This window comes from Carassius gibelio, chromosome B8 (genome assembly GCF_023724105.1).
Source record: "Carassius gibelio isolate Cgi1373 ecotype wild population from Czech Republic chromosome B8, carGib1.2-hapl.c, whole genome shotgun sequence".
In the NCBI taxonomy this organism is placed as follows: domain Eukaryota; kingdom Metazoa; phylum Chordata; class Actinopteri; order Cypriniformes; family Cyprinidae; genus Carassius; species Carassius gibelio.
The window spans coordinates 3,017,377-3,041,817 of NC_068403.1; the positions used below are offsets into that span (position 1 = coordinate 3,017,377).

A 24,441-nucleotide genomic window follows, 5' to 3' on the forward strand; every position below is an offset into this window, starting at 1 on the left:
ATAAACGAGCAATTCTGGCTTTTTCCCTCTCAGAATTAAACTATGAAGAAGTCCAAACATGTGAGATAAATAGTCGAAAAAAAATACAGTAAAATACTGTTTTGTACAATTACAGTACTGGCTTTGTGTACTGTAAATTGAATTACAGTATAATTACTGAAAAACAAAATACAGTACCTTGCTGGCAACCATGCTGCCAGTACTGTACAGTAAAAAAAAATAGTTAACAGTGTAATAGGGTCTACTTTATTTTTTTATTTCTATAAAAAGCACATAAGCAGCAAAATATCTGACAAAAAGTGATTTGAGATGAAAGTGTTGAAGGCAAAAGGTTTTTCTATAGGCTTTGAAACATATAACCTATGTAGTTATAATGAGATCTGCTCTAAAAAAATGGTGTAGCCTACAAACAAATGCACATGACAATTTTAAAGTAGGCCCTACAGAAAGATTTACTGTAAAACGTACTTCTATAACCTATATAAAATGATTTTTACAGTGTATGTGCACTTGAGGAGCACCAAAAAAACTTCATTCAGTAAACAAAAATAATTTAGCCTACTTAAAAGTTGTTTCTGATAATTGCACAAGGCTTTAATCACAGAAAACAAGAAAATATTCCTGCTTCCTATTTTTTACTATTGTTTCAGCGAATGATTCAACGACTCACTCGGTTGTTTCGCTGATGCATGAAAATGTGTTTTTTGATTTAATCGATTCTGTAAATTATTTAGTGACTCGCTCACTTGTTTCGTTCATGAATGCATCAACGTTATTAAACGAATCGAGTGAATGATTCAACACAGTCAACTGCAGAAATAAGCATTCACCACTCATACACAGACTGACTGGTCTTTAAGACTGAATTTAACTTAATTTGCATAATGCAATGCTCTTTTAATGCAGATTTATTATTTTTTATTATTATTTTTTTTGTCATTAAGCCAACTATTTTAGTAGACATGCCAAATTTATTCTGAACAAGAGAAAGATATCTTCTTATGTCATACATGTCGTGCTCTTCGTGACAGTCTGTGCAGTGTTACGTGACTCAAGCATGTTTATTATGAATGTGATGTATACTAGGATTGATTTGTTTCATCAAGCATCGTGTACAAAAACAGGAAACTTGAGTGTAAACATGATGAGAGCAGCTTGGGCGTTCAGGACATCACATACGCCATCTTCATCACTTCAACATCAGCGAGTGATCTCTAGAACTTTTTAGATGTGGCAACATGTGCTTTTTCAGAGCATCTGATTAAGAAGATTTATTAATTGTTTACCTTGCTGCCATTTATTTACTATGGGACGACATGTTTCCACAGGCCACATCTGAGAGTTTCTGTATTACTCATAGCCAAAAGATCCATTAGATTCACTTTCATTCATTCATAATGACGCAGGACAGCAGGCCTATCAGTGTACTGTGGCTATTTAGGAACACAGCAGCTCTTATAAAACAAAAATGGACATTTCCGAGGAACAAATCCATTAAAGGTATTTTTATTTGGACATTTAAAAAAAAGGGTCTGTGATGTGGTGATGTTGTCTCCGGAGAGCTCTGAGACACAGTAAAATAATATTATTCCATGAATAAAAGTGTTTAACTCTCATCGTTTTCTGTTGAAGAAATGAATGCAAAGGCATTGGATCAAACACAAATACTTGACATTTTGATAAAAGTGCATTGCTCACCTTTAACTTTAAAGGCTGAGAGAGGTTATGTCTGTAAACTGTTCTTGTGGAGGGTGGCACAACGGGAAATCACTGACAACTCACTGTTTTAAGGGAAATGATCAATGCCAACAGGATGCTCAGTGATTCAGAGTGTGATCTGGAGGAGGAAATGAAAGCTATGAGCATTTATACAATGCATAACATATCTGTAGGTAATTCTAATTTACATATAGCTATCTTGCATAAAAATAGAGTAATTTAATTTTAGTGGTATTTCTCACTATTTTAATGCACATTTACTCCTTAAAGCTGCAGTCGGTAACTTTTGACGCTCTAGCGGTTAATAAACAGAACTGCTTGCGTATTGCGGAAGAACATCGTAGCCGGAACTACTTCTCTCTGTTTATGTCTATGAAGAATCACAAAGGTACTGGGTTACTCCGCCGCGGTATCCCCGAAGCAATCTAAAATAGTCAGAATATAAACACTTATTATAGGTGTACCCTAGTGATTCAGGACAAGCTAAAAACACGGTTTGGAAAATGGATTCATGGTGTACTCGCTTATTAGGCTATATACATTTTTCCAGATTTTGAACACAAACAAAGTTACGGACCGCAGCTCTGATTGGTTGTTTTTTACCGGGAGCGATGGATTTCTGCAAATGGCAATAGGACACTGGGAGGAGCCACAGGAGCTTGATTTATACACAGATTATCTGTCTCATATTCTACTGTCAGGACATAATGACAGGTTTAACAAATATGTAAAAAATATATAGTCACAAAAGTTACCTACTGCAGCTTTAAAACTAGAACATTATCATTACAAACTTTGAGAAACTGGTGTCATATTTGGAAATGATTTTAAAATCCTGAAATTAAATGATGATGTACCGTATTGTGTGTAGTATTGTGAGGACGGATATTTGTTTGCGCATCCCGCGCTTTTGTGATATTTACGGGAAAGGAAAGTTTCAGGAAGTAGAGAAACACAGAGCTCTTCTGCTTTCAAAACGCAAATCATAAAACATTCACTTAGAGATTTACCGAAGAAATCCGCGTGTGTGTAAAGATCACAGGAATAATCTGCTCGAAGACAAGTGTTTTGGTGTAAATCAGATCAAATCTGACAGGTAAAATCACATTAATGACGCTGCAATGTGTCAAACTCTGATATACTCCGAACAAACAGCGTTAAATAGCTAAACTTTGCTAGCTTTAGCTTTCTTATGATATTGCATGTTTCTGAAAGTTTGTTGAAGTGATCTGATCTTATGTAGAAGGATACCCCGATTATAAATGTGTCATAACAAAGTCATACAACATAGTCAACCCCGTTAAAAACAGAAAGTAGATCACGTTCTTGTTTTGAAGTCTCACATATACAACATATAGATAGTGTTTTTACATATGCGTGTTTGTGATCAAAATGTGTCAGATGTAGCAAAGGTTATTAAATATAATTCTGTGCATTTGCATACACATGTCCCAGTCTAAATATATATATATATATATGTGTGTGTGTGTGTGTGCTCTTGTTTTTGTGTCATATCAGGACACAACTCTGTATAATGACATGGGTATGACACAGGTATTACAAGGAGAGAGTGACTCATGAGGACATAACCCATGTCCCCATTTTTCAAAACACTTATAAATCATACAGAATGAGTTTTTTTGAGAAAGTAAAAATGCACAAAGTTTCCTGTGAGGGTTAGGGTTAGGTGTAGGGTTGGTGAAGGGCCATAGAATATAAAGTTTGTACAGAATAAAAACCATTACACCTATGGGATGAACACACTTTACACAAAAACAAGTGTGTGAGTGTGTGTTTACATTAGTTCTACAGACAGTCATCGTTCTGTTATTGTCGTCCTCTGCAGGGTTTGTATGTGAGTGATTGCGAGGGCCCCATTATGAGCCGTCCACCTTCAATGCAGCCGCAGATGTGTGGCCCCTGGGAGCTGAAGGAGCGGTTGGGTACCGGAGGATTCGGGAATGTCACTCTCTGGCAAAATAAGGTACAACACGGTTCCTTTTTTCATTGAAACTAAGATGCAGACAAGCATTTCACATTCATAAATGCTCTGCTGTGAATGGGTGCCGTCAGAATGAGAGCTGATACAAGCATCACAATAATCCACAAGCAATCCTGTCCATCAGTTAATATCTGGAGAAGACAAAAGATGTGTGTTTGGGAGAAACAAATCCATCACTGAGGCATTTTTTTATTTTAAAGTGTTGCTTCGAACTAAAATATGAATGAAAAAGGGATAAAGTCTGGTCTGAATCAGGAGAGAAATCTGCACAGATCAGTTTGCAAGCCAAGAAAGAGACTGATATTTTAGAAAGAAGCAAGGGTTAAAAGTTAAAAAACGTCTTAATGATGGATTTGTTTCAGCTTTTCACTTCTCAGGACATTAACTGATGTTTATTATTGGGATGTTTTTATCAGCTGTTTGGACTCTCATTCTGACGGCACCCATTCACTGCAGAGCATCCATTGATGAACAAATTCCTACGTTTACATGGACATCAGTGATCTAATTAAATACCAGTTTTATATGTCATAGTACATAGATCGATTAATGGCACACGTATGACTTTAGTCAGATTAAGGTAAAAATTGTCTGTTTCCATTATTGAAAGCATTGTCTTAATAGTGTTAAAAGCAGAATATTGTTGTCCATGTAAACGTACTCAGTGATGTAATGCTACATTTCTCCAAATCTGATTCATCTACATCATCGATGGCCTGGAGTTAAGGACATTTTCAGCTATTGTTTTTTATTTTCGGGATGGGTGAACTATTCCTTTAAACTAGAATATTATCCAGGATCAACATCCGTGTGGGTGCAGACGCTGGAATAATATTCATATCAGGCAGCCGGGACAGATTTATGGTTTTAACAACATTCTTATCATCTTTTCTTTTTTTAGTTATGGCATGATAAAGTTGGGAATCTTGTGTAAACAGGACTTAAGCGTTGAATTCTAGGTAAATCAGGCTCACTGGACAAACAGTAGTAGATGACCGTAAAGCCGTTCTCATGACACTCAGCATGCATCATTGTGCATTTACTTACCGCTGTGCATTAGGATAACACGGAGCAGCAGATGCATAAGCTCATTTATTGATTCCTGTTCAAATACATTTGAAAACACATGTTATTATAGTATAAATGTGGCTTCAGATGCTCAGTTTGAGTGTGGAGAAATGCACACTATTATATTAATTTATGCTAAATGATTCATGCTTCAGGAAATTGAAAATATGTTACCTGTAATCTGAAAATGAAACAAATTTTTAGCATCTTTAATTTAAAGTATAAAACATTTTATGAAAATGTAACATCCTGCTCTATTTCTATGCAAGTTTACGACTTATCGTTAATAAACATGTCCAGGTTTCGACTGAAATTTGCGAATTGCTCAGTTAAACTTTCATAAATGATGATTATAAAATGTATTTATGCATGCATTTATGTAACTATACGTGTATGCATATATATTTAAAAAAATCAAGTTTGTAGTCAGGGTTATTATTAACATAAAAAAACATAAAAATGTGATTACTTGAAACTAAATAAAATCTTAAAACAATAATACATTTAGTTCAAAACTAATTATGTTGTAGTGCTAAAACACGATGTTATAAAAAAACATGAATCTAAAATAAAATGTAAAACTGAAATCTAATTTAAAAAATTAACAAAAACTCTAATACTATATCAATGAGGTTGTAGTATATCACAGGGTTTAACTAGGATTAATAAAATGCATTTCATGAGAAAACAGGTCATCGAATCCTGGTTTAGGACAATGATACTTCAATATGAATGCAGCTATTCCAGGATCAAGAAAGGATGTTGATCTAATAGCATGTTCTGTGTAACTAAGTCACATATCATGTTCATTTGTAACTCAGTTTGGGTTCACAGTTCTTTTTTTGGTGGTCTGCCGATAAATGTCCCACCCCATCCTGGATAAAGGTATGCAAATGTCTTAAAATAAAGGCACTTCAGATTCCCATTCTTCCATTTCCACAGCACTGGGACTGTGACCATGAAAAGTTCTTCAGTAAAAGGAAATGCATGTACCTGCTGTGTCCCACTTTTCCTGTGACGGGTGACCTCATGGTCACTCACTGCCTGAAACTGGCATATATTCACACACACACACACACACACACACTCACACACACACTCTTAAAGTGGTTTACTGAACATGATGGTTGTGCCATCTTTAAGGAATGCCCGAATACATTAAACATTAACAGCTTTAATTAGTTGCGGTTTGTTTGCTAGATAAATCATCAGTGGTAGAGATACATGTCCTGGTACTTTACTAAATGAACACATGCACCATCTTCACCTGCTGGACCATAAAACAGGTGAAAAAATTCACCTGATCCAAATCTGCTGATAAGAAGAGCAGGTTTTATTGTCTGTACATCCTGTCCAGTACAGACGGAGTTGAGTCTCACACCCTTTTATGGTCAGTAGTATGACATCATGTGTTAATAATCAGGGTGTTGGTGAAGCGGATGCTGGTGGCCACTCACTGATACCAGTGTGGAAGCTCTGTGGCTTGGTGCAACCATCTGAGACCAGCTTTAATAATCAAATAATCATGATAAATGAATTGTTTTCAGATGTTTGGAGTTGTCATCGCAGTTGAAGACTCTTGATGTGATGTCATTGAGTTTATTAAATGCAGTGCATCATGTTCTCTTACTCACCTGATTGCACTGGTTGCTCTCTTTCTCCCATTTCCGCATGATGTCACCGGACGTCACAGTTCCTGGCATGAGAAATCAAGTTAAACTAAAGGAAGCGAAATAGGAAATGGGCGAGATAGGAGTCTTTTTGGTCTCCTCTCTGAATTTCACTTTTATGCGACGTAATTCTTTATATGTCACAGAGACACTCATGCATTCATCTGAGGGTCTCTTAGAGTTTAACTTTATATTGTTATGCTGTTTTGTTCATCTGCTTCTCCCATTAGCTCTTTTTACATTGACTATCATCACTCTAGATAATACGATCAGATTCAATAATAACTTTTCAAATATTTATGTCAATATACACTGATAATTATTCACTTTAATGACATGAGGGGACTGGATGCTTTCAACTGATTTCCTATTGAACTGTCTCTGACTGAACTGCAGAAATCAGACTATTTCAAATATAGTGAATTAAGCTACAAACTCGATTATAATGCAGTGTGTTTCCACCGAACATGTACTTTGAGGTGCAGCTTGTCATATTAATATGGTTTTCCCTGGAATGGAAATATGGGTATTTTATTTGTAAACATCATACTTTTCTTTACTTATTTTAGTTAATGTCATGAAACTAGCGAGCTAAGCTAGTAGCGCTATTGACAGTGTTGTCTAAACATGACTGAAAACATGAAAAGCAGAGGAACAGACAAACCAATTCATTTGAATTGAGTCATTTATGCTCGAACCGCTCCGATTGATTCAAACTCGTGACTCGTGATGAATTCATTTAGATGCTCTGAGATGTTTTGGTAAACAGGTGCAGTGACTTTGGTTTTCAATTGGACAATGGCCCAACACCAGCAGATGACATTGCACCCCAAATCATCACAGACTGTGGAAACTTAACACTGGACTTCAAACAACTTGGGCTATGAGCTTCTCCACCCTTCCTCCAGACTCTAGGACCTTGGTTCCTAAATGAAATACAAATCTTGCTCTCATCTGAAAAGAGGACTTTGGACCACTGGGCTACAGTCCAGTTCTTCGTCTCTTCTTCTTCTCCTCTGGCGTTGTCTGTGGTTCAGTAAATCTCTTGACTCGTCTGTGTGTGGTGCTCTTGATGCCTTGACCTCAGTCCATTCCTTGTGTAGTTCACTCAAATTCTTGAATTGATTTTGCTTGACAATCCTCATAAGGCTGCGGTTCTCTCGGTTGGTTGTGCATCTTTTTCTTCCACACTTTTTCCTTCTACTCAACTTTCTGTTAGCATGCTTAGATACAGCACTCTGTGAACAGCCAGTGTCTTTGGCAATGAATGTTTGCATCTTCTGGACAACTGTCAGATCAGCAGTCCTCCCCATGATTGTGTAGCCCAGTGAACCAAACTGAGAGACCATTTTAAAGGCTCAGGAAACCTTTGCAGGTGTTTTGAGTTGATTAGCTGATTGGCATGTCACCATATACTAATTTGTTTAGATCATGATTTGGTGGTTTTTGTTAAATGTGAGCCGAAATCATCACAATTAAAAGAACCAAAGACTTAAACTACTTCAGTCTGTGTGCACTGAATTTATTTAATACATGAGTTTAACAATCTGAGTTACTGAAATGAACTTTTTCAAGACATTCTGATTTATTGAAGCGCACCGGTAATTGTTCGCAAATCATTATTCAGATCAAAACTATGTTTCAGATTTCAGATTTGGACTTCGTTGCGGCTTCATGAATCTTTTATTTTTCTGATTTGTTTTATTTTTTATTAACCAGTACAAATTACATTATTAAAAACATAACAGAAAAAAAGAGAGAAAGAATACACAAATACAAATCCCTTAAGAAAGTTAACTGATTTTACTATAGTAAGTGTGTAGTAACCACAAATAACATGGTTAAACTATAGTTAGTGTAGAAAAACCATGGTTAATTTGTGGTTACCACAGTTTAACAAGTACTTGTCTAGATCAAGTTTAAATAAAGAAGAGAGAGATTTAGAGCCACTACATTTATGTTTGTGATATTTAGCCACCAGGAAACACAAATAACATTATTTAATCACCATTTCTGTGTGTACACATTGCCATCAAGTGAAACAATCTTTTTAGAAGCGTGACAAAACGGACTTAATCTGTTGTTTAAGGAGAGAGCTATAGTTTCCAAAGGCGGACCTCGCTTGTTATGATTTTCAAGGATGTAGAATGCTATGCATGTCCCTACCAATATCCAGCGTCTACTAAACTGTCCCTAGCAATAATTTTGATCAAACAGTTCAGTGCCTTTTTTCTGCCACTATCCCCTCACCAATGAAAAATTTAACCTACGCCCTTGGATCATTTCCGCTTTTCCATTTTTTTGTGGCCGCATCAGAATACCATGGAATTATTTAGTGTTGAATGTTCTATGGTGCTGTTATTGTTAACTCTGAATTAGCTTTTTGTCTGTAATGTTTTACTAACGTGTGTTGGTATATCTGTGTGTGTAGGAAAGTGCCATCCAGATCGCCATCAAACAGTGCAGACAGGAGCTCAGCGCCAAGAATAAGGACAGATGGAGTTTAGAGATCCAGATCATGAAGAGGTGTGTATATCCTGTCCGGAATCCATTTCCTGTTTTTTATGACACCTGTAGGTCACTACAGTTCACACACAGATCCGAAGAGGCATTTACATGGAAGTCTGATCAGCGTCAGAGAGGCTGGAACATGTACATTTAAAACGAACTATTACTGTTTTTGGTTTAAAAACTCGACACACTGTCGCATTAGTCTTTCCGGTGATGACACAATGAAAATAGAGTATGCTATGACCCTTAAACAGCAATTCTAGTAATAAAAACATCATTTGTTTTATTTTTGTTGACTGAATCATGTTGGTTTTCACGTCACAGCTAATGCATCTTTAAAGAGAAAGCACTATTTTCGTAGTATTTTTCCTTTTTCACCCACTGAATCTCTTCTGTTTTCCATGTTTTAATGTGCAGGCCATTAAGCAACCACGCAGTGCCTTCCGATGTTATTCGGCTATTTATATATGCTTTTATGAACAAAAGCTCTGAGCAAAACAAAAGAGGGATGAATTTATGAAGCTACAGTAGTAAAAAGTGACCGTGTCTTTCAGCAGCAGCATTGGTTTGCACCAGTTTTCCAGAACAATCTGAGTTTCATCCATACTGAAACAGTGTGTAAGTGTTAAATGGTGCACACAAACCCTCCCTAGAGCGGTTTAATATGTATTTGGATAGTTAAAGAGTGTCAGAGCGTGAGTGTTTCCGTGACGTTCTGGTGTGGTTGGCTGGATTGTGATCGTTATGTGATGAGCACGAGGGGTTCGGGACATGTTGGTTTTCTCAGATTTATAGCAGGCTGTCTCCAGACTTGGTCTGAACCACAAACCTGGACTCTAGTAGAGCTCAGTGTATAAAGCCAAACCACAACGATCACAAACACACACAGGGATGTTTGGGGGGAACACCCAGGGCAACTGTTTCTATTGTTTTTTTACACATTCAGTGATCATCAAACCTTAGTTATGATGTTGTCAGAGTTCAGTCTCAGAAATGACCTTCCGTTGAACCATTTTTTCCTGGATGGACAGGAATCCCATCATGTTTTCCAGAGTATTTGACTGGATTGGCAAAGGCTCAGAAATAAACTGACGTCAAAACAACACGCAGTCTGATTAAAGTCACCCGTTATGATCAATGAGCAGTGATTCCCCGACCGTGTTCGACTCTGACGTGTCGACTGTAACCCTGTGAGCGCTCATGTAATGATAACATACGATTTGTGATGAATCCTTGCTGTCTGTGTCATAACTCAGATTAAGATTCTTGTGATGTTTGGTCATCCTGAACACTTTGGGGAACCACACTGAAACTCTAGATGCACTGCAAAAAACGACTTCTAAGTCCATTTTTATTGACTAGTTGAAGAATCTGTAAATCTTTCAAACAAAAAGCAACGCTACATAAGAAATTGTAACAGTTTTTAAATAATGCATCTTTAATATGAGGGTATTTTGACTTACTGCAATGGAAAAGGTCACTTATTTTTAGTTTAAACAGCAAAAACATAACCAGTGCAGATGCCAAGGCAAAATACCATCTTATTGAAGATACAATAGCAGTGCTACTTTTTAAGCAAACTTATCTTGTTTTAAAGAATGTTAGATATTTTAACTGGAAAGCAAGATGAAAATAGTCATAAAGAATGATGTTTTGCAGTGTAACGCAGTTAGCTACTTTAGAGGTTTACAATACACAAACAGCTTATATTGACGCTGATAATACAGCAATATTGGGACATTCTGCCAGGATTAAAATAATCATAATTCAGAATCAGAATTATGTCTTGAATGTACAATTTGTGTTTAAAGAAATGGGTTTTAAAGTCACAATGTAACGGAGGATTTGGTTGTGTTGATCGTATAGAGGCAGATCTGAAAAGGGTGGAGTTTTAGACAACAAAATTAGAGAAAATTGTCATTTCATTGGAAGATTGAGATTCTTGATTAAAAAATAAATGCTCAAATAAAATAGCTCTATAAAATGCATTTATAAAATGGTTAGAATTCCCATTTAAACCAACTATAAAATTCATTATTACTTTTCAGAATAGGCATTAAATTTGGACTCAAGGCATCCGTGACATGCTTGATTTGTGATGCACTAATCACAGTTTTGCATTCTATAACGTTTGTGAATTGTATTTCAGTTATTGAATTGACGCAACTGGTGAACTTTCTTTTTTTCCTTTTTGAACAGTAAGAGTTAGTGTTTCGAAAGAGTTTTACTGCTGAGGATCTCAAGCACAGTAAGAGGTTTGCTCTCCAAAGCATTGGCTTATAACTGAAGGGAATTTGTTTGGATGTTTGGATGCTGAATCTTTTTACGAGATAAAGAAAAGCCAAAAAGATGCAGTATAACACCTCTTATGCAAGTCACCCGTCTTTACTCAAGACCTAATATTTGTTATCACAGCACTTATGTCAGAATGTGTGCCTGTGAAGGTTAAAACCAGCTCTTCATGTTCTCAGATGATAGTTTTAGTTGCGGTTATCCTGTTATGGTGCATGGAGTCCATCTGGTTTTACTCTTCTTTGTCCTGAGCGAGTGTTTTATAGGAGGTTCGTGCAGGGCCGGGCCGGCCAGCCGTCTGATTATTACAAGCACATTTTTAATAATGATATTATGTAACCCAGATTATGAGAGGGTTGCATGTACATTGAGTTCTGTTCTTTGCATGTTATGATGAAACGCCTCTCTTCTGGCAGGTTGAATCACATGAATGTTGTGGCAGCGAGAGATGTTCCAGAAGAGCTCCAGAAACTGGCCACAAATGACCTGCCATTGCTGGCCATGGAGTACTGCCAGGGAGGAGACCTACGCAAGGTGTGCCACTTACTGAAATGTTTTTGGGCATGTACTATGGTGAAAGCATGGGTTTTTGGGCATGTAGCGTATTAATACCATAGTATATGAATATTTGAATAATTTAGTTCAATAATCGAAATTAAACCAAATGCATTTAAATAAATATATGCACTGAATGTTTCAGAGTGAAGCATGGCACTGTGTTTATTTACACACCAGCAGCTCATTATCCACAGGTCTCTCTGTAAAATTTAGCCTTAAAATAAATTCCTTGTCTGGCTGAAATAAATTCCACCAACCGTCTTCCCAAATTTGTCATAAGAACTGCTTCTGGACAAGAAATGCTTTGAAGGTTCCCAGTGGTTTATAATCAAAATAAAAGTTTGATTGGTTTAATGTTTGAATTTGAAGAAATTAAGACAAGCATAAATAAGTATTGTAATTTTGCAGTTGTCATCTAAAATAATATAATATTATATTATTTTGTAAAATTCGATTATTGTAGTAAAATATGACAATTCTTATTTAGTTTTTATTTAACATTTGTTATATTTTTATGTAATAATGATAATAATTATGCTTTTTATTATTATTTTCAGCCATATTGATATAAACAATTCTGTTCAAAAGTTTTCACACCCCTTGCAGAATCTTAGTTTTTTAAATAATTTTAACAAAAAAAAAAAGTTTTATTTAGTATCAGGATACCCAATATTATCAAAAAGTAATTGAGATAATTTGTGAAGTGAACTTTTGCTTGAATGGTGATCAGATTCACTGTTTTGAATTGAATAAAAATCACAAACATGGCACTTGTAAATTAAATCTTTTAGATATAGATTTATTCATTACTCTGTAATATTTCTTTCAAATGGATTATTATAATTTAAATACAGGGTTTAAAGAAACAGCATCTGTCTGAAGAAAAAACAGCAGTGATTTTATTATAGTTATTTACAAAGCTTTCAACGTACTCTCATTAAAACAATTACTTTAATAATGTTTATTTCGTTCCAACTAAGATTTTGTTCCAAACTCACCGAAATGTTAAATAATCTGTTTAAAATCCCTGACTTGGCGTCGTTTCCAAGCAAATATTTATTGGCATTGGCATCAGCTGTCAGCCAAAATAAGTAAAAAAATATTGGCATATCAGCAAAAATCTTATATTGTGCATCAGTAATTAGGTACAATCCTGAATAAGTTATTTCAGCTATTAGATGTTAAAAAATACCTCTTATTTTGTTAACATTTCTATCATTTTGGGAGTTTCTGCAAGGGGTGTGTAAACTTTTGACCAAAGCTTTTTTCACTAACAAGCACAGCAAACCTGGATTTTCTTGCATTTTAAATTGCACTCGCAATAAGACAAATCACTTAAATATGCAGCTCTATTCAGTTGCATGTTTTTTTATCACAATAATCTCTGTTTTCAGTATCTGAACCTGCTTGAGAACTGCTGTGGCATGAGAGAAGCTGCTGTACTGACACTGATTCAAGATATATGTGAGTGCGCAGACACCAGCCGATGGAAATCCAATGTTATTCCCATCAGTCGCAACACAATAACACATGCAGCTGTTAAACTCAGGTTTTCCAGCACATTTTGAGTTGGCCAGCCAGACTAGATGGCCTTGTTCATGTGAGCAGGTGAACATCTATGCTAAAGCTGAGTTTGTGTAAGATCTGGTTTTTTTAAATGTCAGAATATAAACCGAGTCAAATATATGACCCACATTTGCAGCTGAAAGTGCTGGAGAGTATGAATCAGACCAATCGGATGTCTACACACCCAAACTCACAGTATTCAAGAAAAACAGTTTGACGTTATAAAGTGCAAGACGTTTTTTTAGCAAGAAAAGGAGAAACCAAACACATCAGAAATGGCGTGGGAGCCCTATTAAAACTTATAGACTTAAAATAGATATTTAATCCAGAAATGGCAATTCTGTCAACATTTATTCCCTGTCACGTCATCCCAAAACTGTATGACTTGATTTTCTATGGAGATGTTAACCAAGTTTAACCATGATTCATTTAACCATCAACTTTGCTTAAGAAATTTTCCCAGAACCCCCCAGTAGAAATAAAAACAGCCCCAAATGAGTCAATAGTTGTCATATAGTAAGAGTATAGAGATATTAAGATCATCTGATGAGCTCATATTAAGACTTTTGATTGCAGACATTGATGTTTTGGCAAATCTGAGCACAGTTTGAGATTGCCAAAAAAGTAATATATCGAAAATACTTAGTATAGTTCACCATATTTACCGACATTGCTTAAGATTTTTTAACTTTATTTGGAGTACTGCTTGTGCATAATGCTTAATATTATCTTAATATTAAGCCTAAAATGTGTTTTAATGTCACTATTGATGAGGATTGAATGCTCTTTGAGTAATATCAGTCTTGAAATGCAAGTGTATCTCTTGAGCACAATCAAATATACTTCAGTATGTTTTAAGTTGGACCTCAGCACTATGTCTGTCCAATTAAAGTACAAAATTAGAAAAGAATCAAAGATACACCTTCTTTCTTTGCGTGAACATCTGGGCGTCGTTATACAAATCCTCCCACACAGTGACATAGACATGTGGGGGCGTGTTTAAACGAGGTTGACTCTTAACTTTTATAAAGAGTATCTCTTTGGATTCGAGACTTTTGTCTTCGCAACTTTACAGATCTTCTTTATGCACCAAGAGCTTGAAACACTCCAAATAGAAAACAAAACTTTAAATTGCATCACATGACCCCTTTAACAAACCATGTGACGTTATTAGTGTTATTATGGTAACATGAGTGGCGTTTATTCTCCAATGTGAGTGGATTCACTTTGTTTACATTCAGTCCAGGACGATCAAGCTCAAAGTGGATCTGAAGAAAGGTCTTACATGCTTGTTGCACAACTCTATGTTAACATCACTCAGTGGTCCGCGGGTGATTTCACTGGTAAATCCCAATCATATGAAAACCTGGGTTTAGTCACTGGCCTCATCCTGTTTGATTTCCGCTCTTCAGCCAAAACATTGCGGTTCTGAATGATTTCTGTGAACATACTGCTTGTCTGTCAGTCGATGTGTAAGTCATGGTTCCAGTAATATTGACTGATTTTGCTATGTGACCTTATCATCTCATTTACTTGTAATTTCACTTTGGCAGTCTGTAATAGCGCTGGCTTTGGTTTAATGAACGAACAGTCCGGCCAAAATACCACTTTTGTCAATGTTTACTCCCCCTTATGTTGATCCAAACATGTATGGTTTTATTTCTTCTGTAAAACACTAAATTAATGGGAATAAAAACTAAAATCATTGTCCACAGAAGAACTAAAGTTTGACCAAATGATACAAGAATGCTCATTTCTGGGTGGATATTTTATAATTTAAAGTGAAGTGTGTTACACATCTGAATTTAAATGCAGTTACTGGTTTAACCCATTGAGCACTTTGGGGTGAAGCTGTCAGTTTGTCTTATTTTTGCACAATCCTTATCTTTTGACAAGAGTTTTGTTGACATTTTACATCAACACAGACATTTGAAGGAAACACTTTAACACACACTGTACAATCAGGACCTGCACGAGTTGAATAAGCGTTTCATGATCTCATTAAAATGCAAATCTAACTAATACATGAGCATCCGATAAGACCGTATCTGAGTTGTTAATTAAAAATCTCTCTTTAGCCTCGGCGCTGACGTACCTCCACGGGATGAGGATTATTCACAGAGACCTCAAACCAGAAAACATCGTCCTTCAACAGGGAGAGAAACGGGTGAGTGCCGAGAGAAGCCTGATTCACCAAACAATGTTTAATTACAAATGATCCTTTATTCTGCAGTAACTGTTTTTTAGATGGTTTTTTAAATGCTGAATTAAAGATACATTTCTGCATTTCTGTCTGCAGTTGGTTCATAAGATCATAGATCTGGGTTACGCTAAAGAGCTGGACCAGAGCAGCCTGTGCACATCGTTTGTTGGGACGCTGCAGTATCTGGTGGGTACTGCATTACATAGACTTCTCATCGTTCCCACTGTCATCTTTACTGATGTAAAGTCATTTGTGTGTCTCTCTCAGGCCCCTGAGCTGTTAGAACAGCAGAAGTACACTGTGGCAGTGGATTACTGGAGTTTTGGGACGCTGGTGTTCGAGTGCATCACAGGATTCAGGCCTTTTCTTCCAACCTGGCAACCCGTGCAATGGTATTTATGTCCTGTGGCTGATTAGATGTTTCTCTGTTAGATCGGTGGTTCTCACTCTCTCCATTGTCCACAACAGTCACACCATGTAGGCTAATAATAGTTTGAAATGATGTATCTGCTGTCATGTAGGTTTCAGTTTCAGTATTAAACTTTTTATTTATTATCATTACTATTTTTTCTAAATAATCGGAAACTGTAGTTTCTATGCATTAAATTCCAGTTTTCCAAAATTCTTATAAATAAGCCGAATGTTCTTCATGGTTCCCGCTCTTCTAAACCGAGGAAAAAATATTAAACATGACTTCTACATGATAAAATATTTAGAGTTTGAGCTTGAACAAAAAATTACATTCTTTATAAAATATTCGCATTTTAATAAATTCCATGACTTTTCCAAGTCTAAAAATCACACTTTTGAAATAAAGCTTCCTCATATATCCCAGTTTTTTTTTTTTTTTACTTCCATGAAATACTTGTTGAGAGGATTAATTAAGAGAAATATTTAATGCAAATGTACTGAGGCGTGAGAAGCACTGTTCTATTTTTAATAAATAAAACAGACTGGGAAAGGAAGGTTAACTAACATGCAGATATGTGGAAATTACACGATTTATAAAATAATTAATAATAATTTTATTAAATATATGCGTCCCTGGAGCACAAACGCAGTCTGAAGTCTCTGGGGTATATTTGTAGAAATAGACAACAACACATTGAATGGGTCAAAATTATAGATTTTTCTTTTATGCCAAAAATCATTAGGATATTAAGTGAAGATCATGTTCCATGAAGATATTTTGTATATTTCCTAACGTAAATACATCAAAATGTAATTTTCGATTAGTAATATGCATTGCAAAGAACTTAATTTGAACAACTTTAAAGATGATTTTCTCAATATTTTGACTTTTTTGCACCCTCAGATTCCAGATTTTCAAATAGTTGCATCTCAGACAAATATTGTCCATCAATGGAAAACGTATTTATTCAGCTTCAGATGATGTATAAATCTCAAAAAACACATACACACACACACACACACACAATAAATCAGCCTTTGCGTGATCGGTTCAATTCTGTATCTACATGAATTCATCAGCAAGACTCAAAACAAAACCCAAGCTTTCATAATTCATGCCTTCACAGCTTGAGCCAGAGTTCAGAAAGAAAGAAACCTTTCATAAATCTCCACGAAGCACAATTGTTCAAATATTGTGTTTGAGGAGAGATAATATTTCTGCTTCAACGGCTTGTTTTTCCAGAGATTTCTGTACTGTGATTGGCCGTGCTCCAGTATTGTCACCACATGGACTGTTTTTAAAACATCAAGACTGACGCCGGCGCTAAAGGATGTGTTGCTAAATAAACCCAGCTTCACGTGAACTCCCATCGCTCTCTTTCTTCTCAGGCACAACAAGCTGTTGCAGAAACAAGTGGATGATATCGTGGTGTACGAGGATCTGACGGGAGAAGTTCGATTCTCCAAACACCTCCCGAACCCTCACAACCTCAACAAGTGCGTTTTTGTATGATGCATTCGAGGGTCTGTAATGTGAGACTGAATAAACGATGGTGACATTACGTAGAATGGGATCCATCAGTATTTGTGGTTATCATAATAAAAGCGTAGTTAATCAGACTGTATCTATGTGTTTCAGACTGTTATCTGGTGAACTGGAGAGCTGGCTACAAATGATGCTGAGATGGTCACCCAAAGAGCGAGGCAAAGATTTAAGAAAGCGGAGCCAGGAGAGTCAGGACGGGGTTAAAGACTCGGAGGAGGACAGTAAAGAAAGCAGTTCAGAGGCCGGCAAAGACTCTCCGAAAGCCTCCTGTTTCTGCTTCGACGAATTGAGCCGGATTCTGAATCTAAAGGTGTGTGAATCTGTCTCTGGTCGATGTCGAGCGATCACGGTGTCGCGTGTGAAGATGTCTGATGCGATGCTCTCTGTCTCCTCAGCTGGTCCACGTGCTCAACATGAGCTCGGCTGAGATATTCAGCTACTCGGTGCAGCCGCAGGAGGACGTGGCGTCCCTGCAGGAGCGAATCGCGCAGGACGCTCGCATTCCTCCGGCCAATCAGGAGCTACTGCTGGAGGCGGGGCTTGCGCTCGAGCCAAACAACAGCGTCATGCAGTGTGCGATCGATTATAGCGTAGGTTTGGTGGAACTAGAGAAGCCAAAATGCATAAAAATTAGAATTCTGCATTTAAATAGTATCAGTATTTGAATTATATTTAAATTTAAAAGGCATGATCTCACATTAGGCCACAAGAGGGCGCATCAAGCATAATATTACTAATGCACATTTATTAAAGCAATAAAATAACATGACTATTTGTGAAAAAGTGTTCATAAACCAAATATAATTAATTAAGTTGCTTAAACAAATGCAACATTTTTTTGCATTCAAATGTGGATTTTTATTTTAAATCCGAAGCAGTTTCCTCAATTCAAGCTGATTTGATTGAGTGTTGATTCCATCCTGATGGTTTGGTGTTGTTTAGATGATGGACACCCGGCGGGCGGACGAGCCGCTGGTTTTCCTGTTTGACCGCTCCTGCTACAGCTACGAGCCTAAGTTCACGCCGCGAGTCCTTCCTGAGAACATCCGATTCGTCCGTGAGTAACTGTCTGAAGTCAGAACTGTGAGACAGAGAGTCAGTCAGAATTCCAAGTCAGAGTTTATATCTTACGATTTCAGCGTTTTCCTCAGAATTGCTTATTACTCACAATTCAAAAAAAAAAAAAAAAAAAAAAACAGAATTGTGAGATATAAACTTGTTCTTTAATGTGTGTATATATATATATATATATATATATTATATATAATTATAATTATATATTTATACAATACAATATTAAAAAAAAAAAATTCTGTGTCACAAAAAGGCTCCCATTAAAAAAATAAATAATTAAAATAAATAAATAAAAAACTATATATATATATATATATATATATATATATATATATATATATAGTTTTTTATTTATTTATTTTAATTATTTATTTTTTTAATGGGAGCCTTTTTGTGACACAGAATTTTTTTTTTTTAATATTGTATTGTATAAATATATAATTTATTAATATACATTGGATATATACTTTATAACCAATGTATAAAATAACATAGAATATAACACACAATTCTATATATATATATATATATATATATATATATATATATATATATATATATATATATATATATATATATATATATATATTATGTGGAAGAAATAAGCTTCCATTAGAAAAATGATATAAATATGAAATTATAAAACAAAAATAAAAGGTACACAATAAAATATAAAAGTACAGAATAATAGAAAAAGTTTTTAAAGGATCAAAAAAAATTCACACGTCTTACTGCTGTTTTATTCCGGATTAAAGTGTAAAAATATGTATGTAGTTAAAAAGTAGTTAAATATCTGACTTTGTTTCATAAACACCATAGTGAACACAAAAAATGTAATGGCTGTTTGAAAACATTAATATGGTCTGACTTCCTCTCTTTTCCATGACATGCGTGTCTGAAACAGAATGAAGCACAGTGTGTTTCGTTTAAAGGAGGAAGCGCATTATTTCTGCTTTTTTTCATTCAGCTGTTTTCCTACACACTCGTTCTCCTCATTGTTTACTTGACTCAGCACAACCTGATTGGTGGAAAACAAGCTTCTAATAGATCAGCAGAGTTATTATAAAGTGCCTACAATAACAATACTGTTCATTACTGCAGTATATAAGAAGAAGCAGCCTAAACTGATGTGTGTTTTGTGGTGTAGAGAACGAGCCCAAGCGCTTGCTGGCCTACAGCTCTCAGAGACGCACCTGGGGTCAAGCGTGGCACACCATCCGCTCGCTGAAGGAGGACTGGCAGAGACTGCAGCAAGGACAGAAAGTGGCCATGTAAGAGGAGAAGCGCTCTGTGAGAGCGGACGCTGATGCCAGAGGCTGTGAGTGACCCGTTCTCTCTCTCTGTTCCAGCATGAGTCTCCTCAGACACAACGGCACGCTGTCCAAGCAGAAGAACGAGATGGTGTCCATGCACCAGAGGTTAAAAGCCACGCTGGAGTTCTTCAGCACCAGTCTGCACATCGACATCGACAAATACCAGGAGCAGAGAGCGACGGGCATCGGTATCAGAGTCAAACACTAGTGTACTGACACTGTAAATGCTTACTGTTGTTTAAAAATGTGAAAGAGTATTATAAAAGTTTTGCATGACGTTGCATGTTTAATTCAGTGAGGGGCGTCGAGTTATCATCTTAGAAATGTTTTTTTTTGTTGTTGAATGTAATTTAACGTAAAAATATATTAACTTATAATTAAATAATTAGCTGGGAAGATAGACAACAGCAATTGATTAACAGTTATTAATACATTTATATCTGTTTATTTTATTATTGGTTTAAAAATCACTTTATATCCTTTTTTTCTATTAATTAATTAATTACAAAACCATTACATTATACTAGATATCCTTTAATTTTTTAAATAAGCACTTGACATTATTTCCAAATAATTATTATCATTCTTAAAAGATAAGCACTTGATATCCTTTCCAAATAATTAGTTTATTATTATTATTTTAAAATTAGCACTTGATAGCCTTTCAAATATTTAATTATTTATTTTATTTATTTTTTTGAAGTTTTTTTTTTTATTAGCACTTGACATTATCTCCAATTAATGATTAGTGATTATTATTTAAAATAAAATATTATTAGTTATTATTACTTTTAAAAAGCATGTGATGTCCTTTCCAATTAATTCATTTTAAGTATTTTATTTTTATTTTTTACAATTAGCACTTGACATTCTCCAAATAATGTATTATTATTATATAAAAAAAAAAGCATGTGATATCCTTTCCAAATAATTAATCAACACACTTCTCATAGTGTGCAAAAAGCATTATTGGCAATGTCTTCTTAAAAGGGGAACATCTCGACAAATCTGCTCATGCTGTGGATGTTTCCATGTTTTCCAGCCTCTGAAAAATTATTGAGTGTCTGGAGAGAGATGGAGCAGACCGCCCTGGACTGTGGACAGGTCAGAAGAGTGTGTGTGTGATGTCATACGGTCAGCCGTGCCAGTGAACATAGCTAATGTGATTGTAATGTGTGTGTGTGTGTGTGTGTGTGTGTCAGACAGAAGACGTGAATAAGCTGGAGGAGGAGATGATGACCCTTCAGACTGATATCGTGGACCTGCAGAGACAGCCGTGGAGGAGCGGAGAGGCTTTAGAGACGCTGTAATCAACACACACACACACACACACACAACTCAAGGTTGGTTGTGATGATGAGTGACTCACCTGTGTTGTGTTTTGCAGCGAGGTGAAGGCCATGGAGCTCTTCCGTAAACTGAGAGAGAAGCCCAGAGGTAAGACACACGTTCCTCTTCCTCTTCCTCAGGACGAGCCGATCATCACCTCGTCTCAATCTCTCTGTGTGTGTCTCCAGAGCAGCGCAGTACGGGCGACTGTCAGGAAGTGATCAAACTGGTGGTCCAGGCCGTGCAGTTCTACGAGAGGAAGCTACGGGACTTCTACACACACCTCAGGTCAGCTTCTGGGGGACTTCTCATCAGATTTCACTAAAAACATCCGCGTGTGTGTGATATATACACTGTTTCAAGCCTTGCTGTGGACAGAGGAAGCTTCTTTAATTTAATTTATTATTAATTTTCTTACAAATCCCCCGTTAAGACCACAGAATATCAGATTATATAAGCTCACAGAGTACACTTTCTTAAAAGTAAAAAAGCCTCTAACTCTAGCTTGCTCCATTCTTTTTGTGTTTTCTTTTTATTTATTATATAACAAAAAAAAACCTTTGCAATGAATTAATGAATTAATGAATGCTTTGGATAAAAGCATCTGCTAAATGACTAAATGTAAATTCTTTTATATCTGTAATATCTATTTGGTCATATGTATATCTTTTTTTTTAATAAGTATTCATTTTGTATTGAAATGCATTGAATTGCATGGTATTAATTTGCATTGAAAATAAACTAATTAGGATTAAATTTGTACCTTTAACTTGATAATTTCAACATGTTTTTGTATTTTCTTTGCTCTATCCTTTATACTGTCAAAGAATGATCAGCTCAGTGATCATGATCATTATTTTAAATGTTTAAGATGAAGTTGTGCATGTGTGTGTGTGTGTGTGTGTGTGTGTGTGTGCAGTAAGACGATGGTGTGTCGTCAGAGGGTTCTGGAGCTGCTGCCGCGTGTGGAGGGGATGGTGAGTGCGATGGCTCGCAGCGAGCAACAGCTTCAGCATCTGCAGGAGAAGAGACAGAAGGAGCTGTGGAACCTGCTCAAAGTGGCCTGTGTATGCATACTATCCATACTCCTCCTACAGCATGCGTGTGAGCACATGCACGATGCCGTGTGCTTGACTTGAGCGTGTGTGTGTTTTAGAGTAAGGTTCGTAGTCCAGTGAGCGGCAGTCCAGACGGAGGACGGACTCCACCGGCCCCTGCACACCCGCTGATGTCCCACAGAGCGTCCGACGTACCGCAGGCGTGAGTCTAGTGCATCAGACACTTTGCATTCATTTGCATGCATGTTTCCATCATGAGCGTTTCTCTCTCGTGTGTGTGTGTGTGTGTGTTTAGAGACGAGTCTCTGCTTGTGATCGAGGAGAGCAAGATGTTTGAGAGCCGCCTGCAGAGTTTAGTGCAGGACACCATTCAGGAAACAGAGAGCAGCATGCAGGTAACTCGTTTGAGAAATAGAAACGTTTGACTCGTATTTGGAGAGAGATGTAGTGAACTTCAAATTCAGCAAAAATTGATGTGCTCACTCTCAACCCATCCAAGATTAGGATGAGTTTGTGTCTTCGTCAGATTTGGAGAAATGCAGCGGTGCATCACTTTGCAATCACGTTGATCCTCTGCAGTGAATGGGTGCCGTCAGAATGACAGTCAAAACAGCTGATAAAAACATCACAATAATCCACACCACTCCTGTTCATCAGTTAATGCCTTGAGAAGCTGCGTTTGTAAGAAACAAATCTGTCCTCAATACGTTTTTAGCTTTAACCCATTGTTTTCAACAAAAACACGAGTTCATAATCCATAATAATGCTTCCTTTGGTGAAAAAGTGGTCTGGTCAGGAGAGAAATCTGCACAGATCAAGCACAGTTTACAAGCCAAAACAGCTCTATTTTAATCATTTGACTTTTAAAACGCCTTAATGATCGATTTGTCTTCTAAAGACATTAACTGATGGACTGGAGTGCTGTGGATTATTGTGATGTTTTTATCAGCTGCTTTGACTGTCATTCTGACGGCACCCATTCACTGCAGAGCATCCATTGATTAGACAGATGCAATGCTACATATCTTAAAATCTTCATCTGATGAAGAAACTAACTCATCTATATCTTGAATGACCCGAGGGTGAGCACATTGAGCAAATATACATTTTTTGAGTTTCCTAAATCCATCTACAGGAAGCATATCCATATCCAAAAAACACACAGGTCAGAGATTATACTGATCACTGACGTTTATCTCTTTTTCTGAAAGATACTGAGAGAGTGGAAGTGGCTGAACGGGGGACAGGATCTGGCTTGATCCTGAGGATACACAGGTTACCTGCACTGGAGTGTTTTGTCAGAGAATCAGACTGTTACCTCAAAATCAATCAATGTTATACTGCCCCCAACTGGAGGAACTTGATACTGCAGGCCGCCTGTGCTGACGATTCATTCCTGTCAACTCACACTTGACTCATTTACTCTATGCATTTCTTACATTTAAGCGGTTATAAAGCCTTAAATATATTTTTTTAGTCCTTTAGGTTAATTTGAAGAATTCTTGCATCAGAACACTTGACAATTTTCCCGCCTTTCTGATGTTTTCTATGCAAATTTCTCTTCACGTATTAATGTAGTGTAAATATTGTTGGCTCCATGACAAATGGCTTGTGCTGTACCTCATTTGTAAGTCACTCTGGATAAAAACATCTGCTTATTGAATTAATGAAAACATAAATCCATCCTAGTTCATTACCTCACTGAGACTAGACACTTCAGGTCTGATCTCTCAGTAGGTGTCTATGAATAAATGTGGACTTTTATTTTTGTTTTCATCCTTTATGATGCTGTTAAGATTTCATGACCAAAAGTAAAACAAAAGTTATGGAGATTATTTTTACATGCAAAAAAAAAAAAAAAAAAATAGCATCTGTGGTACACAGAAAAAAATGTGTAATAAAATGTAATATCCAAGTATTTTGTGTGTTCATGTTTTCTTTTAATGAAAACATTTCCAGTACTTAAACTTCTGAAGTATATCTAAAGTTGTGACAATTATGCAGAGAAAAATAACTTATTTTTTTGACATACAGCAGCATATTGGAAATGTTTTTTTAATATTTTGAATTGTTTATTTTTATATCCATCTTAATTTAGTTTTGTCATTTAGCAACATATTT

The 24,441-nt window shown here is 36.3% G+C and overlaps 1 protein-coding gene across 1 annotated transcript; it reads left to right on the top strand.

The window, feature by feature from the left end:
- Nucleotides 1-2,633: 2,633 nt before the first annotated feature.
- Nucleotides 2,634-24,238, top strand: ikbkb (inhibitor of nuclear factor kappa B kinase subunit beta). Its single transcript, XM_052563435.1, has 22 exons — nt 2,634-2,815; nt 3,566-3,703; nt 8,891-8,985; nt 11,679-11,796; nt 13,215-13,284; nt 15,465-15,553; nt 15,686-15,775; nt 15,857-15,981; nt 17,390-17,497; nt 17,640-17,856; nt 17,942-18,136; nt 18,489-18,603; nt 19,768-19,891; nt 19,970-20,121; nt 20,976-21,037; nt 21,136-21,239; nt 21,321-21,370; nt 21,451-21,550; nt 22,182-22,329; nt 22,419-22,522; nt 22,616-22,715; nt 23,532-24,238. The coding sequence occupies exons 2-22, from the start codon at nt 3,599-3,601 to the stop codon at nt 23,577-23,579; spliced, it is 2,319 nt and encodes a 772-aa protein (XP_052419395.1). The 5' UTR covers nt 2,634-2,815; nt 3,566-3,598; the 3' UTR covers nt 23,580-24,238.
- The last annotated feature ends 203 nt before the right edge of the window (nt 24,239-24,441 follow it).